This window comes from Habropoda laboriosa, unplaced genomic scaffold (assembly GCF_001263275.1).
Source record: "Habropoda laboriosa isolate 0110345459 unplaced genomic scaffold, ASM126327v1 scaffold697, whole genome shotgun sequence".
NCBI lineage: Eukaryota > Metazoa > Arthropoda > Insecta > Hymenoptera > Apidae > Habropoda > Habropoda laboriosa.
In genome coordinates this window covers 265916-289319 of record NW_017100842.1, presented here as the reverse complement: position 1 = coordinate 289319, position 23404 = coordinate 265916, and the positions used below count along the sequence as shown (strand labels likewise).

Sequence of the window (23404 nt, the reverse complement as noted above, 5' to 3'; positions counted from 1 at the left end):
AAGTTGATAGAATTTTTGGTAGGCTATTGTTGGGGAATTTTTGCTTGAATTTAATTTGCTCTGTGAAAAGAGTGATATTTCATATTGCTCGACTTTACTCTTATGTGTTCAAAGTGAACACAATGGACTCATACGTTTAGTTTTTTCAAAATATTTCGAAGAGTACTTGAAATTGCTTCTATGAAATCTTCTATCGTATCAAGTGAATTATAGCCCTGTAAGTGAAAAGTGTTGAAGATTTTTTGGAAGCAAGGAAAATTAGGTAAGTGAACGGTAAGAGTGTGTCCATCAGATTGTATCAGCTATTTTTCCAGAAACCTCCGAATATACTGCGAAAGAAGAGTGTTTGGGACTGAGTATAGTCGGTGGAAGAAATATAGCGTGCCGGTTAAGGCGCGGACAAATTTTTTAAGTATATTGCGAAAGAAAGGTGTCTAGGACTCAGTTTAGTCGGCGAAAAAAAAATAGGGAAGCGATTAAGATGCAAATTTTTTGAATATTCCACGTAAGAAGAGTACGTTGGGACTGAGTACAGTAATGTCTCTACAAGTGTCACTCCGCAAGGAACCTAAACCTGATACTTGTAGAGTCAGGGACTCGGTTTTCGAGCCTCGCGCCCGCCTTTGTAGTTAGCCGAACGCTAACACTACAGCAGTCGGTTTCCTTTACGAGATTTCACGGCTCCACAAATCATAATAGAAAAATATAATTTCTTTAATTTTTACTTTTTTTCATCTGGAATTTTTTTTAACATGTTGGTGAAATTTTTCTGATGAAAATGGTATCAAACACGACATAATTTGAACAACATTTACTTATTAACACGTTCACTGTCACGCCAGATTTACAGGTTTCTCTCAGGCGGCCACAAGAAAATATTAATTATTTTAAGCATAAGATTATAGTATTATGCTTTATAATTTTTTTTTCAATTTAAAATAATGTCTAGCTAGCTATGACGATCAAAACTTTTAGTTGACAACATTTATTTTATTTTAATTATTCTAAACATTTGAGGCACTCTAGTCACTGATGACCACCATGGCCGTATCGAGGAAACAATCTAATGTTAATACTTATTGAGTGATTAATTTAATTTCATAATATATCGTTTTGGATGATTTACAAAAACAAATTGCTAAAAAAATACATTAAATACCTGTATACATTATCCGTCGAATGTAGAGGGAGAGCCACCGTTTGGTTGCCAATTGTTTATCACATAGAGTCGGCCTACCTCCACGTAAAAAAAAAAAAGGATACAAGTGTCAGTCAAATGGAGGCCTGATTCTACAAGTGTCAGTCAAATGGAGGCTCGATTCTACAAGTGTCAGTCAAATGGAGGGCCGATTCTGCAAGTGTCAGTCAAATGGAGGGCCGATTCTACAAGTGTCAGTCAAATGGAGGGCTGATTCTACAAGTGTCAATCAAACGGCAGGCCTATTCTCCAACTGGCAGTCAAACGGTAGGCCGACACTATGTAATACATATTGCGAAAGAAAGGTGTCTAGGACTCAGTTTAGTCGGCGAAAAAAAAAATGGGGAAGCGATTAAAACGCAAATTTTTTGAATATTCCACGAAAGAAGAGTGCGTTGGGACTGAGTATAGTAGATGGAAGAAATATAGCGAGGTCGTAAGTGTCGCTCAAGCGTCAAAATTATCGATAAACGAATCGAGAGAAACCTGAGCAGATAACAGCTCGAAATCTCAGTCAGAGTCGCACAAAATATGCCTTACTAATAAGTGTACTTCTGTGGGCAGGTGGAGTAAAGACAGCGAGTAATTAAAAGATGGCAAATTCTTTTTCAAAGGAATCGGTGTTCTTTATCCGTAATTTCTCGAACTGTATTCGTCGACAATCGAAAAAGGTGAGATGTTTCTGTTAATTCTTATGTCTTCTAGATTCGAATAAACTAAGTTATGATTTTAACAACAAAGAAAGGAACACCTTAGCTTCGTAGAATAACAATGGAGTCATGTGGTTAGCGTACGTAATAAGCTCAGATATGCGAATGCCGATTTCAACACCTGTAATATAGGACGTTTCATTCAAAAAAATTATCGTACAAATGATAATAGGATAAATTTATGATACTCACGCTGCAGAAGCTGCTTAAAGAGAGATCGATGATCTTTCCAGCTGTTAATTTTATGGAAGAATTCGACACGGCGAATATCAGTATCAAACCTTGAGCTGTTTTTCCTGGCAAACGATACCAGTCGATCATGTAAGTTGACAAGCCGACTTTTAAGCACTATTAAACGAAGCGTATAAATGTCACTGAAATCTCGTTTCACAATAATAGATCGTTGAAGTAATGAAAAATACCTGTTCGGAGAGAATTTCACCGATGTAACAGAGTATGAAAACGTTGAACGTGAAAGATACCAGCAACGTGCAATACGTGATCGTTCCTATAGTTTCACTTTGCTCCCATTCCTAGAAAACTGACAACGAGTACATGACGAATGCAATTATTGCCATTACAGTATGGTAATAACACAAGTCGTCTCTGTTACCGTCAGTAAATAATATCCCAAAAAGCATATGTTCAACGTGCAACCAATCACCTCGACGAAACATATTTCGTTTAGGAGCCCCTCGATTTGCGATATAAAACTGAAAATCGTTCGTATTTTCCACTGTTAGCCAGCTGCGTTCTCATAGATATTTACTATGATGCGTATACATAAATTTACTATGATGCATACACACAAATTGTCTATGATGCATGTACATTAAATATTGCATATGCCGTAGGACCTCCTACATATAACGCGGGAAATGTAATGCAAATTAAGTTCCATGGACATCGCGCTTTGGGTAAAATTTAAGTAATTTGGAAATTTCAAAATTGCAAATTCGGAATTTGTATATTCTCTCTTCTTTTTTTTTTTAAATCGTGTTATACGGGGATAGTAACAATTTTTCAATCGCATTTTAATTTCCTTAACGGGGTCCTACTGTACAAAAAATTTGCATACATGTAAATGTCATAGATTAAAAAAAAATCTGAACACCCTTTACCCCAGTATCTTCAGATGATGCTCGATGATATCTCCCAGTCGTTGTTCATGCGTGCTCAACCCCTTCCTCCCTTTCACTCCGTCGACGAGCTTATCCAGCTTTGTCACAAGTATCCTAAATTGTCCACAGACGTGCATGACGAACACAGCAGCCAAGCTGCAAGCTCCAACAGTGACCGAGTATATAACGAACGCGGCCAAGCATTGCATGAATTGCACGATCTCGAACGACGGGCTGGTACGCGGATCGAGAAGGCCGCGATAGATCGGGAACGCTTGAGATCTCACGGTCTCGTTGTCGATGATCTCCGTGCGTACTGTGCACAACGGCATCACCGTGGTGTAGAAAAATCCTCCGGAATACATGAAACCGGCGCAGAAGATCGCCAAAGATCGTCCAATTCTAGCGCTGTCCCTCATGATCTCTCTCTCCTCTTCTTGACTATGCGAAAGCGTGAGAGACCAGTCCGCACGAATGTCCTTCACGCATTGGCCGATCTTGCCGCCGCGCGAAATTAGAATGTAATACTTGATCGCTGCCATCATGCAGAAACTCACATATTTCGTTTAGGAGCCCCTCGATTTGCGATATAAAACTGAAAATCGTTCGTATTTTCCACTGTTAGCCAGCTGCGTTCTCATAGATATTTACTATGATGCGTATACATAAATTTACTATGATGCATACACACAAATTGTCTATGATGCATGTACATTAAATATTGCATATGCCGTAGGACCTCCTACATATAACGCGGGAAATGTAATGCAAATTAAGTTCCATGGACATCGCGCTTTGGGTAAAATTTAAGTAATTTGGAAATTTCAAAATTGCAAATTCGGAATTTGTATATTCTCTCTTCTTTTTTTTTTTAAATCGTGTTATACGGGGATAGTAACAATTTTTCAATCGCATTTTAATTTCCTTAACGGGGTCCTACTGTACAAAAAATTTGCATACATGTAAATGTCATAGATTAACAAAAAATCTGAACACCCTTTACCCCAGTATCTTCAGATGATGCTCGATGATATCTCCCAGTCGTTGTTCATGCGTGCTCAACCCCTTCCTCCCTTTCACTCCGTCGACGAGCTTATCCAGCTTTGTCACAAGTATCCTAAATTGTCCACAGACGTGCATGACGAACACAGCAGCCAAGCTGCAAGCTCCAACAGTGACCGAGTATATAACGAACGCGGCCAAGCATTGCATGAATTGCACGATCTCGAACGACGGGCTGGTACGCGGATCGAGAAGGCCGCGATAGATCGGGAACGCTTGAGATCTCACGGTCTCGTTGTCGATGATCTCCGTGCGTACTGTGCACAACGGCATCACCGTGGTGTAGAAAAATCCTCCGGAATACATGAAACCGGCGCAGAAGATCGCCAAAGATCGTCCAATTCTAGCGCTGTCCCTCATGATCTCTCTCTCCTCTTCTTGACTATGCGAAAGCGTGAGAGACCAGTCCGCACGAATGTCCTTCACGCATTGGCCGATCTTGCCGCCGCGCGAAATTAGAATGTAATACTTGATCGCTGCCATCATGCAGAAACTCAGAGGACCGATCATTTTGATCTTCGTGTCGAGATCGCCGGTTTTGTCGAGCACTGTGCACAGAGCGCACGGTACCAAGAGGAAACCTATCAGGAAACAACTGATTAACGCGAGGACCACGGAACTGATCTTTTCCAAGGTGGTCACGCAGAGACTGAGAGGCCATACGCCAATCGGTTTGAGAAACCAACGGTTCATCTGTACGCTGTACATCCAATCCGTGTCCCACGTCGAATCGGTTGAAGAAGTGACCAGTGCCATTTGTGGGATGATACTAGCCAGACGAAAGTGCACGCACAACTGACACGCAACGGTGAACGGTAAGAGAGATACATCGATTAATGAAGTTTCGGTATCGCGCATGTGCTACCACTTTCGCTGGCTATTATTACAATGAGAAAGATAAGTGCAGTTTGTGCGTGCCCTTCTCTACCAATAGTTGATTAGTCGACGGTGAGACGCGGTGTGGATGGGGTTGTGTGGTAGGATCTTCGTAGGTGAAATTATTGAGGTATTTCAGGGTTGTAGATGTTTGTGCAATTATGAGGTAGTAAAATATGCAAAATATAGGAGGGTAAGATTTTTTTGTAGATTAGAGTAGGGTTTTGTGGTTTGTGTGATTAGGTTTGGACAGGTGTAAATTTTTAAATGAAATATTTATTATTAGGAAATATATTTAAAAAAATTGTCTGCGCCTTAATTGCATTGCTATGTTTCTTCCACCGACTATACTCAGTCCCAAATGCTCCTCTTTTGCAATATATTTAAAAAAATTGTCTGCACTTTAAACGTTTCGCTATATTTCTTCCACCAACTATACTCTTGTCAGTCGCTCAATTCGCACCTTTATCGCTCTATCTCAAGTATTCTCCTTTCATGCAACTTTCGTTCCATATTAAACAGTGACACGAAATACTTTCATTCCTACATTAGTGTAATTGTTCACGTATCTTAAGAGATTCTAACGTTATTCTCAAATATTTTGCCTATTTTTCTACTATAAAATTGCAGAAACTTTGATTGGATTTGCAAAATTTGAAAGAAAAGCGAAAAGAAAATTTGGAATTAATTATTGTTACTCATGTTATATTTTATTTTATTAATATTTCAAGCTTTGTCGCAAATTTTTCATAAAGTACATGTTTCGTACATGTTCGTATTGGTCACGTCGTTTAGCGTAGAATATTTAAATACGCGAAAGTGGTTTCTATTGCCTGCAATTGCAATGTGATTTTATCAGTTTATTGGAGGATCGATTGTATGTTTCAGATAGAACGTGTAAAAAGAAGTGAACGTACATCGTCGAACGTGTACGCGGACATTTGAATTAATTTGCTAGCGGTAATTTTAATTACCAGGCTAGATCTTGAAATGATGAGAAGCAAATTGAGAATATCTTTGTCGGGTAAATAAAACTAATTCGTCATATAAACCACCTCACCAACTTTTTTACACTGTCGGAAATTTCATCGGTGAGTATCCATCGTATCTTCGATTATTCATTTTTTAAATTAGGTTTAAGTTACCTGTTCAGTTAGTATTTTCCCGATATAGTATACTGTAAAAATGTTGAAACACATGGATATAAGGATCATGAAATGCGTAGTCATAGTCTGAACATCGCCGTCAGACCATTCCTAGAAAAACAGACATTGCTAAAAAGGAAATTATCCTGAGAAAAAGGAGACAGCATTCGGAGACAATTCCGTTTGCTCGAACGTGAGCGAAAACGGATAAGAAAGACTCTAAGGGGGTATTCTGGTTTCGAACCTTCAAAAAATCAATTTTTTTTGGCATTTTCTTAAAGTATAACTGTTCTGGAACATGTGTGCAAAAGTATTTGTTTGAATTCGTAAAATTAATTTAGATGTAAGCGTTTGAAGGATGCAGTCGTACTGTGAAGAAATGGACAGATGAATCTTTAAACGCGTTTTTCTTGAAAGCTCATTTTTCAAAACGGTTTACACGATATCTCGAGATCTAGTTTATCCATTGACTTGAAATTTGTAGAGAATCTTTAACACATATTTTGTTATCATATGAACCAAAATTTTTAACATCCGCCATTTTTTTCTTATTTTTTTAACACGCTAAAGTCGCCAAGATATGAAAAAAATCGGTAATCTAAATTCAAAATGTTGCTATTTTGTAAATAATCGATATTTTTATTTTCTTTTCGTTCAGACCATAGCCAGATTTATACCGATTAAGATTCTTCCTCATTTTTTTATTTTAGATCGGCAGAAGGTCAGGAATCGTGTAAACAGTCAACACACTTTTTGTAAAGCACACTATGAAACGAACCGTAACTCGTGTAATTTTCATCGTTTTTACTTCGACAAAATATATTACGTATTTTAAATACCCATAAATGTATATGCCAAATCTCAATGCAAAAAGTTTAAAAAACTGTTCTGTTGAGAAAAAATGCTACAAATTGCTTGAAATATGGCATTTACAACCAGAATATCCCTAATAGGCTCGGTTTGTTCCGCTCGGACGTTTGCGGACGATTACTTGTTAAGAATGAATCTACCTAACGAACGAGTGACTCTCCGAATGTAGAACGAACGAATCACTTTTCCACGAACGTCTCGAGTAAGTACGACATACGAATGTGCTGATTTGTTGAGGAGTCCGATTGTGACTCCTCCGTGAATGCAAGATGGCACGCTGATTGATTTGTCACGAAATTACAAATTACCAATCAACGCGCCTCTTGAGTGTCGCCCATCCTTCCAGTGCGCCATTAGCGCGCTTTTTCTTCGAAGGAAGTGAGGCGATACCTGCGGGTACTGTGCGTCCACGAGAAGATAGCATGTGCGACGGTACAAGGGAAACGGGGGTAGTTCACTGGCACCGTCCGGCTTTTTCTTCGAAGGAAGTGAGGCGATACCTGCGGGTACCGTGCGTCCACGAGAAGATAGCATGTGCGACGGTACAAGGGAAACGGGGGTAGTTCACTGGCACCGTCCTAGTCTTCCGCTAAATGATTTTTATTCTTCTATGAAAAGTATGATATTTCATATTGTTCGACTTTACTCTTATGTGGTCAAAGTGAACACAATGGACTCATACGTTTAGTTTTTTCAAAATATTTCGAAGAGTACTTGAGAGATTCGACATTGCTTCTATGAATTCTTCTATCGTATCAAGAGAATTTATAGCCCTGTAAGTGAAAAGTGTTGAAGATTTTTTGGAAGCAAAGAAAATTAGTTAAGTGAACGGTAAGAGTGTGTCCATCAGATTGTATCAGCTATTTTTCCAAGAATCTCCGAATATACCGCGAAAGAAGAGTGTTTGGGACTGAGTATAGTCGGTGGAAGAAATGTAGCGTGCCGGTTAAGGCGCGGACAAATGTTTGAAACATATTGCGAAAGAATGGTGTCTAGGACTGAGTATAGTCGGTGAAAAAAATATAGGGAAGCGATTAAAACGCAAATTTTTTGAATATTCCACGAAAGAAGAGTGCGTTGGGACTGAGTATAGTCGATGGAAGAAATATAGCGAGGTCGTAAGTGTCGCTCAAGCGTCAAAATTATCGACAAACAAATCGAGAGAAACCTGAGCAGATAAGGGCTCGAAATCTCAGACAGAGTCGCACAAAATATGTGTTACCTTTGATTCATTTCCAATTGAGAAACGTAAAATACCCTATGCAACCCTGAGTATCACTCTATCAATCTGTGCCGCTACTTAACGTTTTAATTTACGATCTCACTATATCACTTCCACCAACTATACTTAACACATAAGTAATTCATTTAATCCCGAATAATAACCAAATAAATAAATTTTCAAAAAGTTCCGAGTATTTTTGAAAATTTATCCTAAAAACAAATTATACCTTTTACCAAAATCATGCGTTAACACTCATATATTTCAACAGATTCCAACCGTTCGTCTACGTTACATAAACAAACTATCCGGATAAGGGTTAACATAAGTGTACTTCTGTGGATAGGTGGAGTAACGACAGCGAGTAATTAAAAGATTGCAATTTTTTTTTCAAAGGAATCGGTGTTCTTGATCCGTAATTTCTCGAACTGTATTCGTCGACAATCGAAAAAGGTAAGATGTTTCTCTTAATACTTGGCTTCTAGATTCTAATAAACTAAGTTATGATTTTAACAACAAAGAAAGGAACACCATTTGCTTTGTAGAATAACAATGAAATCATGTGGTAAGCGTACGTAATAAGCTCAGATATGCGAATGCCGTTTTTAACACCTGTAATATAGAAAGTTTCATTCAAAACAATTATCGTACAAATGATAATAGGATAAATTTATGATACTCACGCTGCAGAAGCTGCTTAAAGAGAGATCGATGATCTTTCCAGCTGTTAATTTTATGGAAGAATTCGACACGGCGAATATCAGTATCAAACCTTGTGCTTTCTTCCCTGGCAAACGATACCAGTCGATCATGTAAGTTGACACGCCGACTTTTAAGCACTATGAAACGAAGCTTATAAATGTCTCTGAAATCTCGCTTCACAATAATAGATCGTTGAAGAAATGAAAAATACCTGTTCGGAGAGAATTTCACCGATGTAACAGAGTATGAAAACGTTGAACGTTAAAGATATGAGAAACATTAAATACGTGAACGTTCCTATAGCGTCATTTTGCTCCCATTCCTAGAAAACTGACAACGAGTACATGACGAATGCAATTTTTGCCATTACAATATGGAAATAACATAAGTCGTCTCTGTTACCGTGAGTAAATAATATGTCAAAAAGCATATGTTCAACGTGCAACCAATCACCTCGACGAAACATATTTCGTTCAGGAGCCCCTCGATTTGCGATATAAAACTGAAAATCGTTCGTATTTTCCACTGTTACTCAGCTGCTTTCTCACAGAAATTTATTATGATGCGTACACACAAATTTACTATGATGCATGTACATTAAATATTCCATGTACCTTAGGACCTCCTATAACGCGGGAAATATAATGTAAATTATGTTCCATGGCCATCGCGTTTCAGGTAAAACTTAAGTAATCTCAAAATTGCAAATTCAGAACTTGTATGTTCTTTCCTCTTTTTTTTTAATCGTGTAATACGGAGGCAGTAACAAATTTTTAATTGCGTTTTGGGTCAAATTTAATTAACTGAAAATTTCAAAATTCCAAATTCAGAATTTGTACGTTCCTTCTTTTTTTGTTTGATCGCATTTTGGGTCAAATTTACTTAACTAAAAATCTCAAAATTACAAATTTAAAATTTGTATGCTCTCTTTCTCTTTTTTCTTATCACGTTAAACGGGGGCAGTAACAATTTTTCAATCGCATTTTAATCGCCTTACACGTGATCCTACGGTACAAAAAAATTTGCATACATGTAAATGTCATAGATTAACAAAAAATCTGAACACCCTTTACCCCAGTATCTTCAGATGATGCTCGATGATATCTCCCAGTCGTTGTTCATGCGTGCTCAAGCTCTTCCTCCCTTTCACTCCGTCGATGAGCTTATCCAGCTTTGTCACAAGTATCCTGAATTGCCCACAGACGTGCATGACGAACACAGCAATCAAGCTGCAAGCTCCAACAGTGACCGAGTATAAAACGAACGCGGCCAAGCATTGCATGAATTGCACGATCTCGAACGACGGGCTGGTACGCGGATCGAGGAGGCCGCGATAGATCGGGAACGCTTGAGATCTCACCGTTTCATTGTCGATGATCTCCGTGCGTACTGCGAACAACGGCATCACGGCGGTGTAGAAAACTCCGCCGGAATACATGAAACCGGCGCTGAAGATCGCCAAAGATCGTCCAATTCTAGCGCTGTCCCTCATGATCTCTCTCTCCTCTTCTTGACGATACGAAAGTGTAAGAGACCAGTCCGTACGAATGTCATTCACGCATTTGCCGATCTTGCCGCCGCGCGACATTAGAATGTAATATTTGATCGTTGCCATCGTGCAGAAACTTAGAGGACCGATCATTTTGATCTTCGTGTCGAGATCGCCGGTTTTGTCGAGCACTGTGCACAGAGCGCACGGTACCAAGAGGAAACCTATCAGGAAGCAACTGATTAACGCGAGGACCACGGAACTGATCTTTTCCAAGGTGGTCACGCAGAGACTGAGAGGCCATACGCCAATCGGTTTGAGAAACCAACGGTTCATCTGTACGCTGTACATCCAATCCGTGTTCCACGTCGAATCGGTTGACGAAGTGACCAGTGCCATTTGTGGGATGATACTAGCTAGACGAAAGTGCACGCACAACTGACACTCAACGGTGAACGGTAAGAGAGATACATCGATTAATGATGTTTCTGTATTGCGCATGTGCTACCACTTTTGCTGGCTGTTATTACAATGAGAAAGATTAGAGTACAGCATGTGCGTGCTCTTCTCTACAAATAGTTGATTAGTCGACGGTGAAACGCGGTGTGGCTGGGTTTGTGTGAAATTATTGAGGTATTTCAGGGTTGTAGATGTTTGTGCAATTATGAGGTAGTAAAATATGCAAAATATATCTACGCCTTAATTGTATTGCTATATTTCTTCCACCAACTATACTCTTGTCAGTCACCCAATTCGCACCTTTATCGCTCTATCTCAAGTATTCTCCTTTCATGCAACTTTCGTTCCATATTAAACAGTGACACGAAATTCTATCATTCCTACACTAGTGTGATTGTTCATGTATCTTAAGAGATTCTAACGTTATTCTCAAATATTTTGCATATTTTTCTACTATAAAATTGCAGAAACATTTGATTGGATTTGCAAAATTTGAAAGAAAAGCGAAAAGAATATTTGCAATTAAGTATTGTTACTCATGTTATATTTTATTTTATTAATATTTCAAGCTTTGTCGTAAATTTGTCATAAATTACATGTTTCGTACATGTTCGTATTGGTCACGTCGTTTGGCGTAGAATATTTAAATACGCGAAAGTGGTTTTTATTACCTGCAATTGCAAAGTGATTTTATCAGTTTATTGGAGGATCGATTGTATGTTTCAGATAGAACGTGTAAAAAGAAGTGAACGTACATCGCCGAACGTGTACACGGACATTTGAATTAATTTTCCAGCGGTAATTTTAATTACCAGGCTAGATCTTGAAATGATGAGAAGCAAATTGAGAATATCTTTGTCGGGTAAATAATACCAATTCGTCATATAAACCACCTCACCAACTTTTTTACACTGTCGGAAATTTCATCGGTGAGTATCTATAGTATCTTCGATTATTCATTTTTTAAATTAGGTTTAAATTACCTGTTCAGTTAGTATTTCTCCGATATAGCATACTGTAAAAATGTTGAAACACATGGATATAAGGATCATGAAATGCGTAGTCATTGTCTGAACATCGCTGTCAGACCATTCCTAGAAAAACAGACATTGCTAAAAAGGAAATTATCCTGAGAAAAAGGAGACAGCATTCGGAGACAATTCCGTTCGCTCGAACGTGAGCAAAAACAGATAAAAAAGACTTTAATGGGGTATTCTGGTTTCGAAGTTTCAAAAAATCAATTTTTTTTTTGCATTTTCTTAAAGTATGACTGTTCTGTAACATATGTGCAAAAGTATTTGTTTGAATTCGTAAAATTAATTTAGATGTAAGCGTTCGAAAGTACCGTAACGAAATGAACAGATGAATCTTTAGATGTTTTTTTTTCGAAAGCTCATTTTTCGAAACGGTTTACACGATATCTCGAGATCTAGTTTATCCATTGACTTGAAATTTGTAGAGAATCTTTAACACATATTCTGTTATCATATGAACCAAAATTTTTAACATCCGCCGTTTTTTTCTTATTTTTTTAACACGCTAAAGTCGCCAAAATATGAAAAAAATCGGTAATCTAAATTCAAAATGTTGCTATTTTGTAAATAATCGATATTTTTATTTTATTTTTGTTCAGACCATAGCCAGATTTATACCGATTAAGATTCTTCCTCATTTTTTTATTTTAGATCGGCAGAAGGCCAGGAATCGTGTAAACAGTCAACACACTTTTTGTAAAGCACACTATGAAACGAACTGTAACTCCTGTAATTTTCATTGTTTTTACTTCAACAAAATATATTACGTATTTTAAATACCCATAAATTTATATGCCAAATCTCAATGCAAAAAGTTTGAAAAACTGTTCTGTTGAAAAAAAATGCTAAAAATTGCTTGAAAGATGGCATTTACGAGTTCCGCTCGGACGTTTGCGGACGATTACTTGTTAAGAATGAATCTATCTAACGAACGAATGACTTTCCGAATGTAAAACGAACGAATCACTTTTCCACGAACGTCTCGAGTAAGTACGACATACGAATGTGCTGATTTGTTCAGGAGTCCGATTGTGACTCCTCCGTGAATGCAAGATGGCACGCTGATTGATTTGTCACGAAATTACAAATTACCAATCAACGCGCCTCTTGAGTGTCGCCCATCCTTCCAGTGCGCCATTAGCGCGCTTTTTCTTCGAAGGAAGTGAGGCGATACCTGCGGGTACCGTGCGTCCACGAGAAGATAGCATTTGCGACGGTACCAGGGTAACGGGGGTAGTTCACTGGCACCGTCCAAGTCTTCCGCCATTCAGTACTACACGATCCGATTCGTCGATGTAATCCCGTTCGGCCACTAATGACCATACGTGTGCCCGGTTTCTACGATTGTGTTAGAAAAGGTGGGCTTACCGAGGGTACGATCCAATCAGACTCGCATTTCTTCTCGTGGACGCTCAGTACGTGAAGTCTTCGAAGTCGTTCGGCGACGCGTCGGAAATTCCCTCCAGGTCAATCCTCGACCGAAAGTGTCGTTACACGCACTCGTGGATCGACCCTTCAGGAACACCGGGTTTATGGCGCGTCATCGGCTATCGAGGAAAAACGAAAATTCTAAAGCCGTTGTTCGGAAGAAATGAACCCTTTACGGTCCAAATAGTCCAGTTAGTCCGGTACTTATTTGGTCACTCTCGGACAGTACCATGTAGTTTCCTTTTATTTCAATATTTCAGCGTAATATTAGTTATAAAATACTAAGTTTCAGTATAACATTAATGAATAAAAATTTATAATTTGTAATATATCGTTTTTTGATATCTGAACGCAAAAATTCTCATGTCGGGCCTGACGATAATTATATTTCGCGATGCTACGAAGCGTCTTTATTCTGAAAAATAGCCTTGCCATAAACCTGGGCAACGAAGACTCCGCGTGTTCCGTTCCTGCGCTACGGAACAACTATCCCATTCCTAAAGGAACAAAGAAAAAGTTCACTTTCAATCAGACTAATCCTTTACTTCCTCCGTTTTAACGATGACAATAATTATACGTTTCCTAAAAAAAGCTCTATTTAAAAAAATTCTGTATTTTTCCAATCAGTATAAATTAGGAAAAAGGATCTACTAAACACATCCATATACACATTTCCTAAATATATCTAGTGTACCGTGAGAATGTAATAGCCAAGCATGCACATATCCAGAGTACACTTGAACAATTCCATGAAGCATATTCGATTCATCACATCCTCGATACGTGCTATGAAACTACAATCAATATACAATCACAGAAATTCATTAAAACCTCGCGGACAATTTCAATTCAACAATGTGTACCTTACCTGAGTACCCTCAGATGATGTTCGACAACCACGCCGATCTCGCTGAAATAAACATTTTTATTCTGATCCCTGGAATGATTCACAAACTCGGTGATCCATATCATCAGCACGCTCAACTGGCCGTAAGCGTGTGCCGCGAACACGGCGGCAAGGCTGAATGCGCCGACCGCGCTCGAATTCACGATAAATCCCGACACGAATTGCGAGGCAAGGACGATCTCGTTCGTCGGACTCGTGTCCACCGCGACGATCTTCTTGTAAGCTTTACACGGCAACATATGCACGGTTCTGGTCTCGTTCCCTACTTGAACGGTCTGCATAGTGAACGCTGTTATCACGCAATAACAGAGAACACCGCATTGCATGAACGCCGCACAGAAGATCGCGACGTAACGACCGATCTTCGCGTTCTTCAACATCACTTGTTGATCCTCCGGTCTGGTCACGATCCTCCAATCTGTTTGCATGTGCTCCACGCAGCCGCGTATCTCTTTGCTGCGTAGCAACAGCGTGGTGTAATTAATTCCTCCGATGAACCAGTGACCGAGAGGACCGAGCAACTTCAGCTTCAGATGGAGACTTTCATCTACTAGTATGATGTGAAATATGCTTGGGATAACGGTGGAGAGTATGAAGCAGTAGCAAAGGAAGATTAAAAGGTGTGAAAGGATTCGTTCGAATTTCGTGGTGGGCGAGGCTAACGGCCACGCGCCTATAGGCTTCAAGAACCATCGGTTCAATTGCAAGCTGTAGTCGCTGAGACTGTCGAAATTCGCAGTTACGTTTATCGCACAGTTGTTTGTCATCGTGGCGACTCATCGAAGTCGTGGAAACAACTGAGTATTTTGTAGTAAAGAAGACGGCGTATGCACCGGGTTGCACAACGCTTGCGCAGATTTCGCCGAATGGATTGCACCGCCGATCGATTTGTCTAGTCGGTGAACTTGTTCCAGAGGGGTTCGAAATTACATTAAGAAGTTGGCGGCAACTGTCGCGTGATTGTGACGGGACTGTAAAGGTTTCACTTGTGGTGAAAGGGTTTCGGTGGGAACAGGTGAAAGCTGCGGAATGAATGTTTGGAGAACGATGTCGAAGTGGGAACGTGTGGGATTAGTTTGCTTCCAGTCGAAAGTTAAGGTAAAGTTTACGAGTTTTAGGAATAAGGCGTTTTTCCCTTTTTTTTTTTAGGGTAGAAAGTGGTTCGAATTTTTGTAAGTAGGGTAAAGTTTAGTGGTTTCAGGAATAAGTGATTTTGCTGTCTAGGGAGTAAAATGGGTTTGGATGTTTGGAATTAACTGAGGAGTTTACAAGTTTCGCGAATAAGAAACGTTGTATTCTAGGGTGAAAATTTTGTTTAAATGTTTGTAATTAACTAAGATAAATTTTATGCAATTCAGGAATAAGAGACATTCTTTTCTAGGGCGAAAATTGGTTTGCATATTTGTAATTAACTAAAAGAAAATTAAGGAAATTTTACGAGTTTCACCAATAAGTGATTTTATTTTCTAGGGGAAAAATTGGTTAGAATATTTGTAACTAACCAAAAGAAAAGATAATATTTCTGAGTTTCACGAATAAGTGACTCTGTTATCTAGAGTGAAAATTTGTTTAATTATTTGTAACTAACTAAACGAAAATTAAGGTAAATTTTCACCAATAAGTGAACTTGTTTTCTAGGGAAAAAATCGGTTTAAACGATTGTAACTAAAATTTCTTTCACCTAGTATATAAATTAATATACGAATCTTCCAAATTAGTCAAAATTCTTTTTAAATTACAAACTTACGAATTTTATTGCCAATCTACATGTTCGATACATGCGCGCTTCAGTCATGTCGTTTGTCGTAGCATATTTAAGTACGCGAACGCACTTTTCATCACCTGAAATTTTGCAAAGAGCTGTCATAAATTTGCTTAGGGACAATGATACTTTTCACGTAGGAAAAATAATTGAGAACGTACATCGCCGAACGTGTACACAGACATGGGAACTATCCTGCCAGCGGTGATTTTAATCACAACACTGCATCTTGAGATGATCAAAATCAGATCGAGGATATCTTTGCCGGGTAAATAGTACCAGTTCGTCATGTAAACTACCTCGCCAATTTTTTTACACTGTTAAGAATTTTTCTTCGGTAAGTATAAATCACGTCTTCGATTGTATATTTACAAATTATTGCATTACCCTCTCCGTTAATATTTCGCCGATGTAACATACTATAAAAATGTTAAAAGTCATGGATATAAGTATCATGAAATACGTGGTTAGACTCTGAAAATCGTGATCAGTCCATTCCTAGAAAAATTAAAAAATGAACTTCTTGTTAGATTAATTCTTTTTTTTATTTACTTAGATTAATTGCAAAATTCTTCCGCTTTTTTTAAACATTTCAAACATGGAAAACGAACATTCCGAAGTGATAATCACCGATATTGATGAAACTTTGGTATATGCTAGTATTAAAAAAAATATTTCATCGAGGAATGGTGTAAGTTGACGAATTTTGTATCGTTCGTAGACAAAATTTGAAAAATACAAAATTACTTATTATTCTTTAGTTTTTTAAATTTATCGTTGAAAAATACAAAATTCGTGCATTTAAACTATTCCTCTATCTCTAATAATTTTCCAGATATTGAATTAAATATATTCACTGCCTCCAACTTTGAGAGCGATTTTCACCCCTTCGCTGTGGACGATTTCCGATATAAAAAAATACGCGTCGAATATTTTTTTCAGATCTACCGTATACCAAAGTTTCGTCCAAAGCAGTGATTATCACTTCGAGATTTTCCCTTGTAAATAATAGCAAATGAATTTACGGTGAAAATTATGTCATTTACAGAATATCTATTTTTACCTTGGGTACCATTTGCTAATGTGAATTTAGATAAATTATTTTCACCAGAGAAATACGTAAAAATCAAGTATATCAACATACTGTCCGACAAGCCTAAAGTGAAGCCTCTGACGTCACAGCTTAGCAAAATGGAGGCAAAATAGGCGGTTCAGGTCATCCCCACTACTCTTGGGTCTTACACTGCTGGCGCTTGAGGGGAAGTTGCGTCGTAAGTAAATGGTTTAGTTCAAAGGCGCTTAACTTCTTGCTCACGAGCAAATTTCCCCTCCCGAGGTTCCCCCACTATGCGACTGAGATGGTCCCGCCCGAGTTGCGGCGAGGCGGGAGGAGGACGCAAGGAGTCCTCCCACCACAACTCCAGCGACTGCCATTGGTTTATGTTACACATTCTGCGTGTTCGTACCGCATAGTGGGGGAACCTCGGGAGGGGAAATTTGCTCGTGAGCAAGAAGTTAAGCGCCTCTGCCCTAGGCGCAACGTCATTACTTTGGGCCTCAAAAAAGAACGAATCTATCTCAGTTGTTCAAATTCCCTTCCCCCTTGTCTTTTTAAGTTCATTCGAAAATAAAAGTCGACATTTCCATGATAATAATTTTAACCAAGTAAAATTGTATTTTAGTAAAAATAAATCAGTTCAGAATTTACTCGATGAGTAACAGGCCCTCGTGAATTTCGCGTTTCCGCTTTCACCGGCCTCTTGTTTTCATATTACGAATTTAATATTTACAAATAAGTATTTCATTCTGCAACTGTAACTAGGCTATTTTTTGATATTATTATTTGCGAGGAGCAGTTTTCAAATGTGACCCCACAGAGAGCGAGGCCCCAGCTTGCGCCTGATGCGCCTTATGGGTAAATACGGCCCTGTTTACAATCGTAGAAACGTGCAATTTCGAATAGAGATACCAGGTTAAGATAATAAATTGAATTCACGGTTCGTCATGATAATCGTCGACAGTATGATATGCAACGAACGATACACATTTGCATCAAATAATTTACTCACAGAATGGATGACAGAGTGTACTGCCGATCATTACCTTTGGTTCTTTAAATACATACTTCGACGTCGTTTCGACACTTTGAACTATTTAAAAATTTTAAAAATAGAATATCTAGGACCACTAGTCGTCATCGTATTTAAACAAGTGTTGTAGCCTTATAATACTTAACAGAAATCTAAGATTAACGAGTCATAGTAATGTATATAATTTAAAAAAAAAAGAAAAAAAATGTTTCACATTTAAAATTCTCTCCCTCTCCACTTCTCTCTTTCTTCCTGTTCCTTCTACTATGGTGCTGATACCGGTGATATGTGTCGGTGATTACGAAAGTGGCCTAAATCGTGTATTTTTCGTTTCCAGATACATATTTGGAAGTTTCCCATTGGGTGTATTGAAAAATATTTTTTCATTATTTAATCAAACATTTCACAAAACACTTGCTCTTAAGGTATAAATCTTTTCTGTGAAAAGATCGACGTAACGCGAAATAAGCGACGAATTCGATCGTTCCTGATTTTCGACCATACTTATAATCACCGGCGCGTATAGTGTACTGCTTCTGTTGCTTCCGTTTTCATACTGATCAATGAATACAGAACCTTGCATTAAAAGGAAAGCATGTAAAAGCTTATGTTTATAATATTGTACAAATAAATTCCCGTATGTTTCCACGAAAATTATAGAACGAAGAATTGTTGCGTAAATTAAATTCGGTCAATTGAATATGTTCTCTCTGATTATCCTTGAACGTTGAACTTGTTCGAACGTTGGCGACACATTTCACGATTATGAATCGCAATGAAGATGTTTTCGACGGTGCTTCGTCATTTTCGTTATATTATCTTCACTGTTATCAATGCAATTAATACGCAAAACAGGGGTACTGAAGTTGTCACGTTAATTTGACAATATTTTTTGTGAAAAAAAAAAAAAATTATCTTCACCGCTCGTATTTTATGAAATAATTCAGTATGTTGTACTGAAGCTGTTGTCGCGTGATAATTTCGTGAAATGTGAGCCTACAGGTATGAACCTTCGATCATTCTCTTTTCTTCGTTACTTCAAGTACAAGAGTACAAATATCGTTTCCGAGAAGAAATTTATGAAATGTATATAACAGAAAGGAATAGTTGAACGAGAAGTGAAACCAAGTACTGCTCGTAACCGTGTAATATAAATATTATTAAGTAAGGAAATTCATTTGAAATATTATAATTATACGTTTTAAGGCCACCATTTTATTTTATAGCTCGAACGATTTCAAATGGAACAGTGAAATTTCTCAGGTGTTTCTTTGCGAATGCACATTTGCACCACGAATTACTATAAATCTTTTTATACTTTACAAACCTATACAAACTCTATCTCTCTCTCTCTATCTCACACTCTCTCTCTCTCTGTCTCTCTGTCTCTCTATCTGTGTCTCTTAAGAAACGTGTAATTAAAAAACATTGTATATGCATTTATTAGCTGATTAAATAGCATACAACGTGTGAGAGGAGGTGACAGGTAGATATTTACTAAGGTGTTCACAGCTTTAGTCGATTAATATTCAAATACATGTGTAATTCTAATAACGTACACCGCGATATTGCACAAATGTTGTATTCTATGATGGATGAAGACAAACGAATCTGCGTCATTTCGGTGGAAATTTGTTGCATAGATTACAAACGTGTTCGATTTTCAAAGAGTACTTTATACACATTTCCAAGAATTCGTTAAATTCACTTGGTTCTATCGGTGATCGAAATATCTTCAAGCTTTCGAAGAGAGGACAGCGAAGTAAACTTAAAAATGAAGAAAAGACGTTACGAGTATCTTTCTTTTACACTTTCTGCGTAACAACCGACCGTTTAAATAGAACGAATTTTTTCTATCATACATTCTATTGCAGTTATTAAATTTACATAATTCGGTATACGTTTTGTGATTCGCAGAGAAAGTAATACGAAATACACAGATTATTTCTAGACGTACGTAAAAATGACGGTATAATTGAACGCAGTCAATCTCGCGATTTTAAAGGAAGTTCAAATACACCGGAAATTGTGCAAAATAAAATTTGTAATATTTTTGTAATGTCTTGTCAAATGGTTCGAGTACTGATTTCATTTCGTCGCGTTTGTGTTTGTTTAAACGAACTTTCACGGTCATGATTGAACATTTAACGTAGCCAAATTTGTAAAAGAGATGATTTGTAACAAGCGCCTGAATTTGCGCGTACCGATTCAATTTCTATATTATTTAGAAACAGTTAGTCGATCGGTTATACAAATCTAAAGAAGAGACAAAACTTAAATCGTCTAACATCTTGTTGCAAATTGAAAACTCTGCTCTATAAATCATGTTCGTTGTCACCTCTTGCACACCTTTACAACCTGTCACCATCTTTGCTTAATCCTTGGATCGTAAGAGCCTTAAACTTTCCGAAGAGTTCAAATTCCACGTTACATTCGTAGAATTGAATGATGATATTACAACCGAAAATGGAGGCAAAATAGGCGGTTCAGGTCATCCCCACTACTCTTGGGTCTTACACTGCAGGCGCTTGAGGGGAAGTTGCGTTGTAGGTAAATGGTTTAGACAAACGAATTTAAGTCAGCTGTCGATAATGTAACACGCTGATAAAAGAACGGAAAACTAAAAATTATTTGGTCGCCTCGTCCTCTTACCTACGTTGGCGCGTAAGACATATTTAATAGCGCAGACTCGTACACAGTAAATTATTATTGTAAAGGAAGCCTCAGGAGAAGTATTAATATTTTTTAACAGTTAGAAAACTAAAACGGAAATATTTTTTTGCTATTCCTGAATAATAAAAGTAGATTTCGGCGCATTAAAAAATTGCTTAAGAAGTTAAAAAATTTCTGGCAGCAATGAAAAGTAGCGTGCCACCACAGACCGACAGCCACTTTTTACAGCTAATAAAAGCCATCATATTTTTTTGCTATTCCTGAATAATAAAAGTAGATTTCGGCGCATTAAAAAATTGCTTAAGAAGTTAAAAAATTTCTGGCAGCGATGAAAAGTAGCGTGCCACCACAGACCGACAGCCACTTTTTAAAGCCAATAAAAGCCATCAAGCAGCCACTATTTAATAGTTTTGAAAAATTTAACAAAATCAGACGACATGTCGTCACTTTAACCGTAATATTTCGGCTTTGTTTAAAGATAATATTTCGACCTTTGGCTCATTTCATAGCAATAAACGTAGCAATAATCGCTGCTAAAGTTTCAATTGCTAATTTGACACTGTTCCCACTCGTAGAATAATTTTGAAGAAATACCATTGGATTGCTTGAATTTTAACCTGTACAATAAGCTTATCGAAATAATAGAGAAATTTTGGGAACATGGGATAAAAAAATAAAGTTTACCATGATGCACGTCGTTTGGCGTCGCGCAGGCATCTGTTCGCCTGTTTATGGTGTCTGCGCGACGTAAACTTAATTTCTTTTCGAACGCTTGAAAATATGATTCCGGTGAATTATCAACTGCTCATCTGCTTACCGACTGCTCGAACGAGACCCGATTATCATCTATTGTCCATAGAAGAGCAAATGCGATAGCCTTATTCTATCCCTATTGGCTTACCAACAGCGAGCCGTCGCAAGGTCCCCTACATCTCCCACTTTTAGGCCCTGTGTGACGTCAGAGGCTTCACTTTAGGTTTGTCGGACAGTAGTTATACATATTATTATCATACCGTAAGGATATAATAGCTAAGCACGCATATATCCATAGTACACTTGAACAACTCCATGAAGCAAATTTCGCTCATTACACTTTCGATACGTGCTATGAAGCTGCAATCAACATGCGATTAGATCAATCTAAAAATACCAAAATCGAGAACCTTGAGACACAATCCTTACCTCAAAACTCTCAGATGATGTTCAACGACCACGCCAATCTTATCGAAGCAAACGTTCTTATTGCTATCTCTGGATCGGTTCACAAACTCCTTGATCCACATCATCAGCACGCTCAGCTGTCCGCACGCGTGAGCCGCGAACACGGCGGCAAGGCTGAAAGCACCGACGACGCTCGAATTCACGATGAATCCTGATACGAACTGTGAAACAAGGACAATCTCGTTCGTCGGGCTGGTATCAACTGCGATCATCTTCTTGTAAACTGCACAGGGCAACAGATGTACGATCCTAGTCTCGTTACCGACTTCCACGGTCTGCATAGTGAACGCCGTTATCACACAGTAGCCGAGAACACCGCATTGCATGAACGCCGCGCAGAATATAGCAATGTAACGACCGATCCTCGCGTTCTTCAACATCACCTGCTTGTCCTCCGGTCTGGTCACGATCCTCCAATCTGTTTGCATGTGCTCTACGCAACCGCGTATCTCTTTGCTGCGTAGCAACAGTGTGGTGTAGTTAATTCCTCCGACGAACCAATGGCTCAGAGGACCGAACACCTTCACTTTCGTACGGATACTCTCGTCCTCCAGAACGAGATGAAACAAGCAAGGGATTACGGTGAACAGTATGGAGCAGTAGCAGATGACGATCAAAGCGTAGGAAACGATTCGTTCGAGTTTAGATGTGAGTGACAACGGCGGCCAAGCGCCTATAGGTTTCAGGAACCATCGATTCAATTGCAGGCTGTAATCGCTCAGACTGTTTAGATTCGCTTCGATTACCAACGACTCGTTAGCCATCGTGGACACTCATCGATGTTGCAGAAGCGACTGAATCGAGGATTTTCTACTGATCATGTCGGTGCACGCGATTCTATAACGCTTGCGCACATTCAGCTCAACTACTATGTATGCACCGATCGATTCATCTAGTCGCTGCAATTTTTTGCCGAAGGGGTAAGCAACTATGTTTAGAAGTTGCTGAGTTTAACATGGTGCGTGAGTGTATATCTACATGTAGCGAAAGTTTCAGTACGATCGGATGGTTTTCGGAGACATGTGGAGTGTAAAAAGTGCTTCGAGTGGTTGACGAAATGTGCAGAAATTATCTGAGAGAAAGTGGTGCTTTGGGTTGAAAAGTTGGGGTACATCTTTGTTTCTGTAATGTTGTAATAAATTTTTGGTAGTTGTGACTTAATCTTGCACGCTTTAATTTTACATACGTTTCTACAAGCATAGATTTAGGGGAGAGTCGTGCAGTACCGGCCAAAGCTAGATCTCGCTTATACTGTTAGTTGACTGCACTATTGATGGAAAAACAAATAAATACTATAGCCCTGAGCAACGTATTCCGGCGACGTTCTTTTCTCTTCAGTATTACCGGAGTTTTAAGACGTTTAACGTTTACGCTGGTGTTCCGTACGACGAAAGTTATCTTTCATATCTGCAATGGTATTGCACGACTCTCTCCT

General features: G+C 38.5%; 3 protein-coding genes across 3 annotated transcripts; all 3 read right to left on the bottom strand.

Moving 5' to 3' along the window:
* Positions 1-1975: 1975 nt before the first annotated feature.
* Positions 1976-4847, bottom strand: LOC108577319 (odorant receptor 67a-like). The gene is made up of 5 exons (XM_017940459.1): positions 4033-4847; positions 2522-2621; positions 2331-2441; positions 2101-2256; positions 1976-2029 (listed from the first exon to the last, which is right to left on the bottom strand). Exons 1-5 carry the CDS (start codon positions 4845-4847, stop codon positions 1976-1978), a joined length of 1236 nt encoding a protein of 411 aa, XP_017795948.1.
* Positions 4848-8762: 3915 nt separating this feature from the next.
* On the bottom strand, positions 8763-14990 carry LOC108577311. The gene is made up of 9 exons (XM_017940450.1): positions 14185-14990; positions 14011-14110; positions 11838-11948; positions 11650-11765; positions 9980-10147; positions 9309-9408; positions 9118-9228; positions 8888-9043; positions 8763-8816 (listed from the first exon to the last, which is right to left on the bottom strand). The coding sequence occupies exons 1-9, from the start codon at positions 14988-14990 to the stop codon at positions 8763-8765; spliced, it is 1722 nt and encodes a 573-aa protein (XP_017795939.1).
* Positions 14991-16014: 1024 nt separating this feature from the next.
* Positions 16015-22733, bottom strand: LOC108577310. The gene is made up of 5 exons (XM_017940449.1): positions 21931-22733; positions 21762-21861; positions 16373-16483; positions 16147-16302; positions 16015-16065 (listed from the first exon to the last, which is right to left on the bottom strand). The coding sequence occupies exons 1-5, from the start codon at positions 22731-22733 to the stop codon at positions 16015-16017; spliced, it is 1221 nt and encodes a 406-aa protein (XP_017795938.1).
* Positions 22734-23404: the final 671 nt, after the last annotated feature.

Bases quoted from the DNA above. Each gene is read 5' to 3' on its own strand.
- LOC108577319 (XM_017940459.1), bottom strand. From the start codon at position 4,847: ATGGCACTGGTCACTTCTTCAACCGATTCGACGTGGGACACGGATTGG. The intron at 2,257-2,330 runs GTATTTTTCATT...TTCGTTTAATAG, and splicing joins GTGAAATTCTCTCCGAACAG to TGCTTAAAAGTCGGCTTGTC. The intron at 2,030-2,100 runs GTGAGTATCATA...CCTATATTACAG, and splicing joins CTTTAAGCAGCTTCTGCAGC to GTGTTGAAATCGGCATTCGC.
- LOC108577311 (XM_017940450.1), bottom strand. From the start codon at position 14,990: ATGACAAACAACTGTGCGATAAACGTAACTGCGAATTTCGACAGTCTC. The intron at 9,044-9,117 runs GTATTTTTCATT...TTCGTTTCATAG, and splicing joins GTGAAATTCTCTCCGAACAG to TGCTTAAAAGTCGGCGTGTC. The intron at 8,817-8,887 runs GTGAGTATCATA...TCTATATTACAG, and splicing joins CTTTAAGCAGCTTCTGCAGC to GTGTTAAAAACGGCATTCGC.
- LOC108577310 (XM_017940449.1), bottom strand. From the start codon at position 22,733: ATGGCTAACGAGTCGTTGGTAATCGAAGCGAATCTAAACAGTCTGAGC. The intron at 21,862-21,930 runs GTAAGGATTGTG...TGTTGATTGCAG, and splicing joins CATCATCTGAGAGTTTTGAG to CTTCATAGCACGTATCGAAA. The intron at 16,303-16,372 runs GTAATGCAATAA...AATTCTTAACAG, and splicing joins GCGAAATATTAACGGAGAGG to TGTAAAAAAATTGGCGAGGT.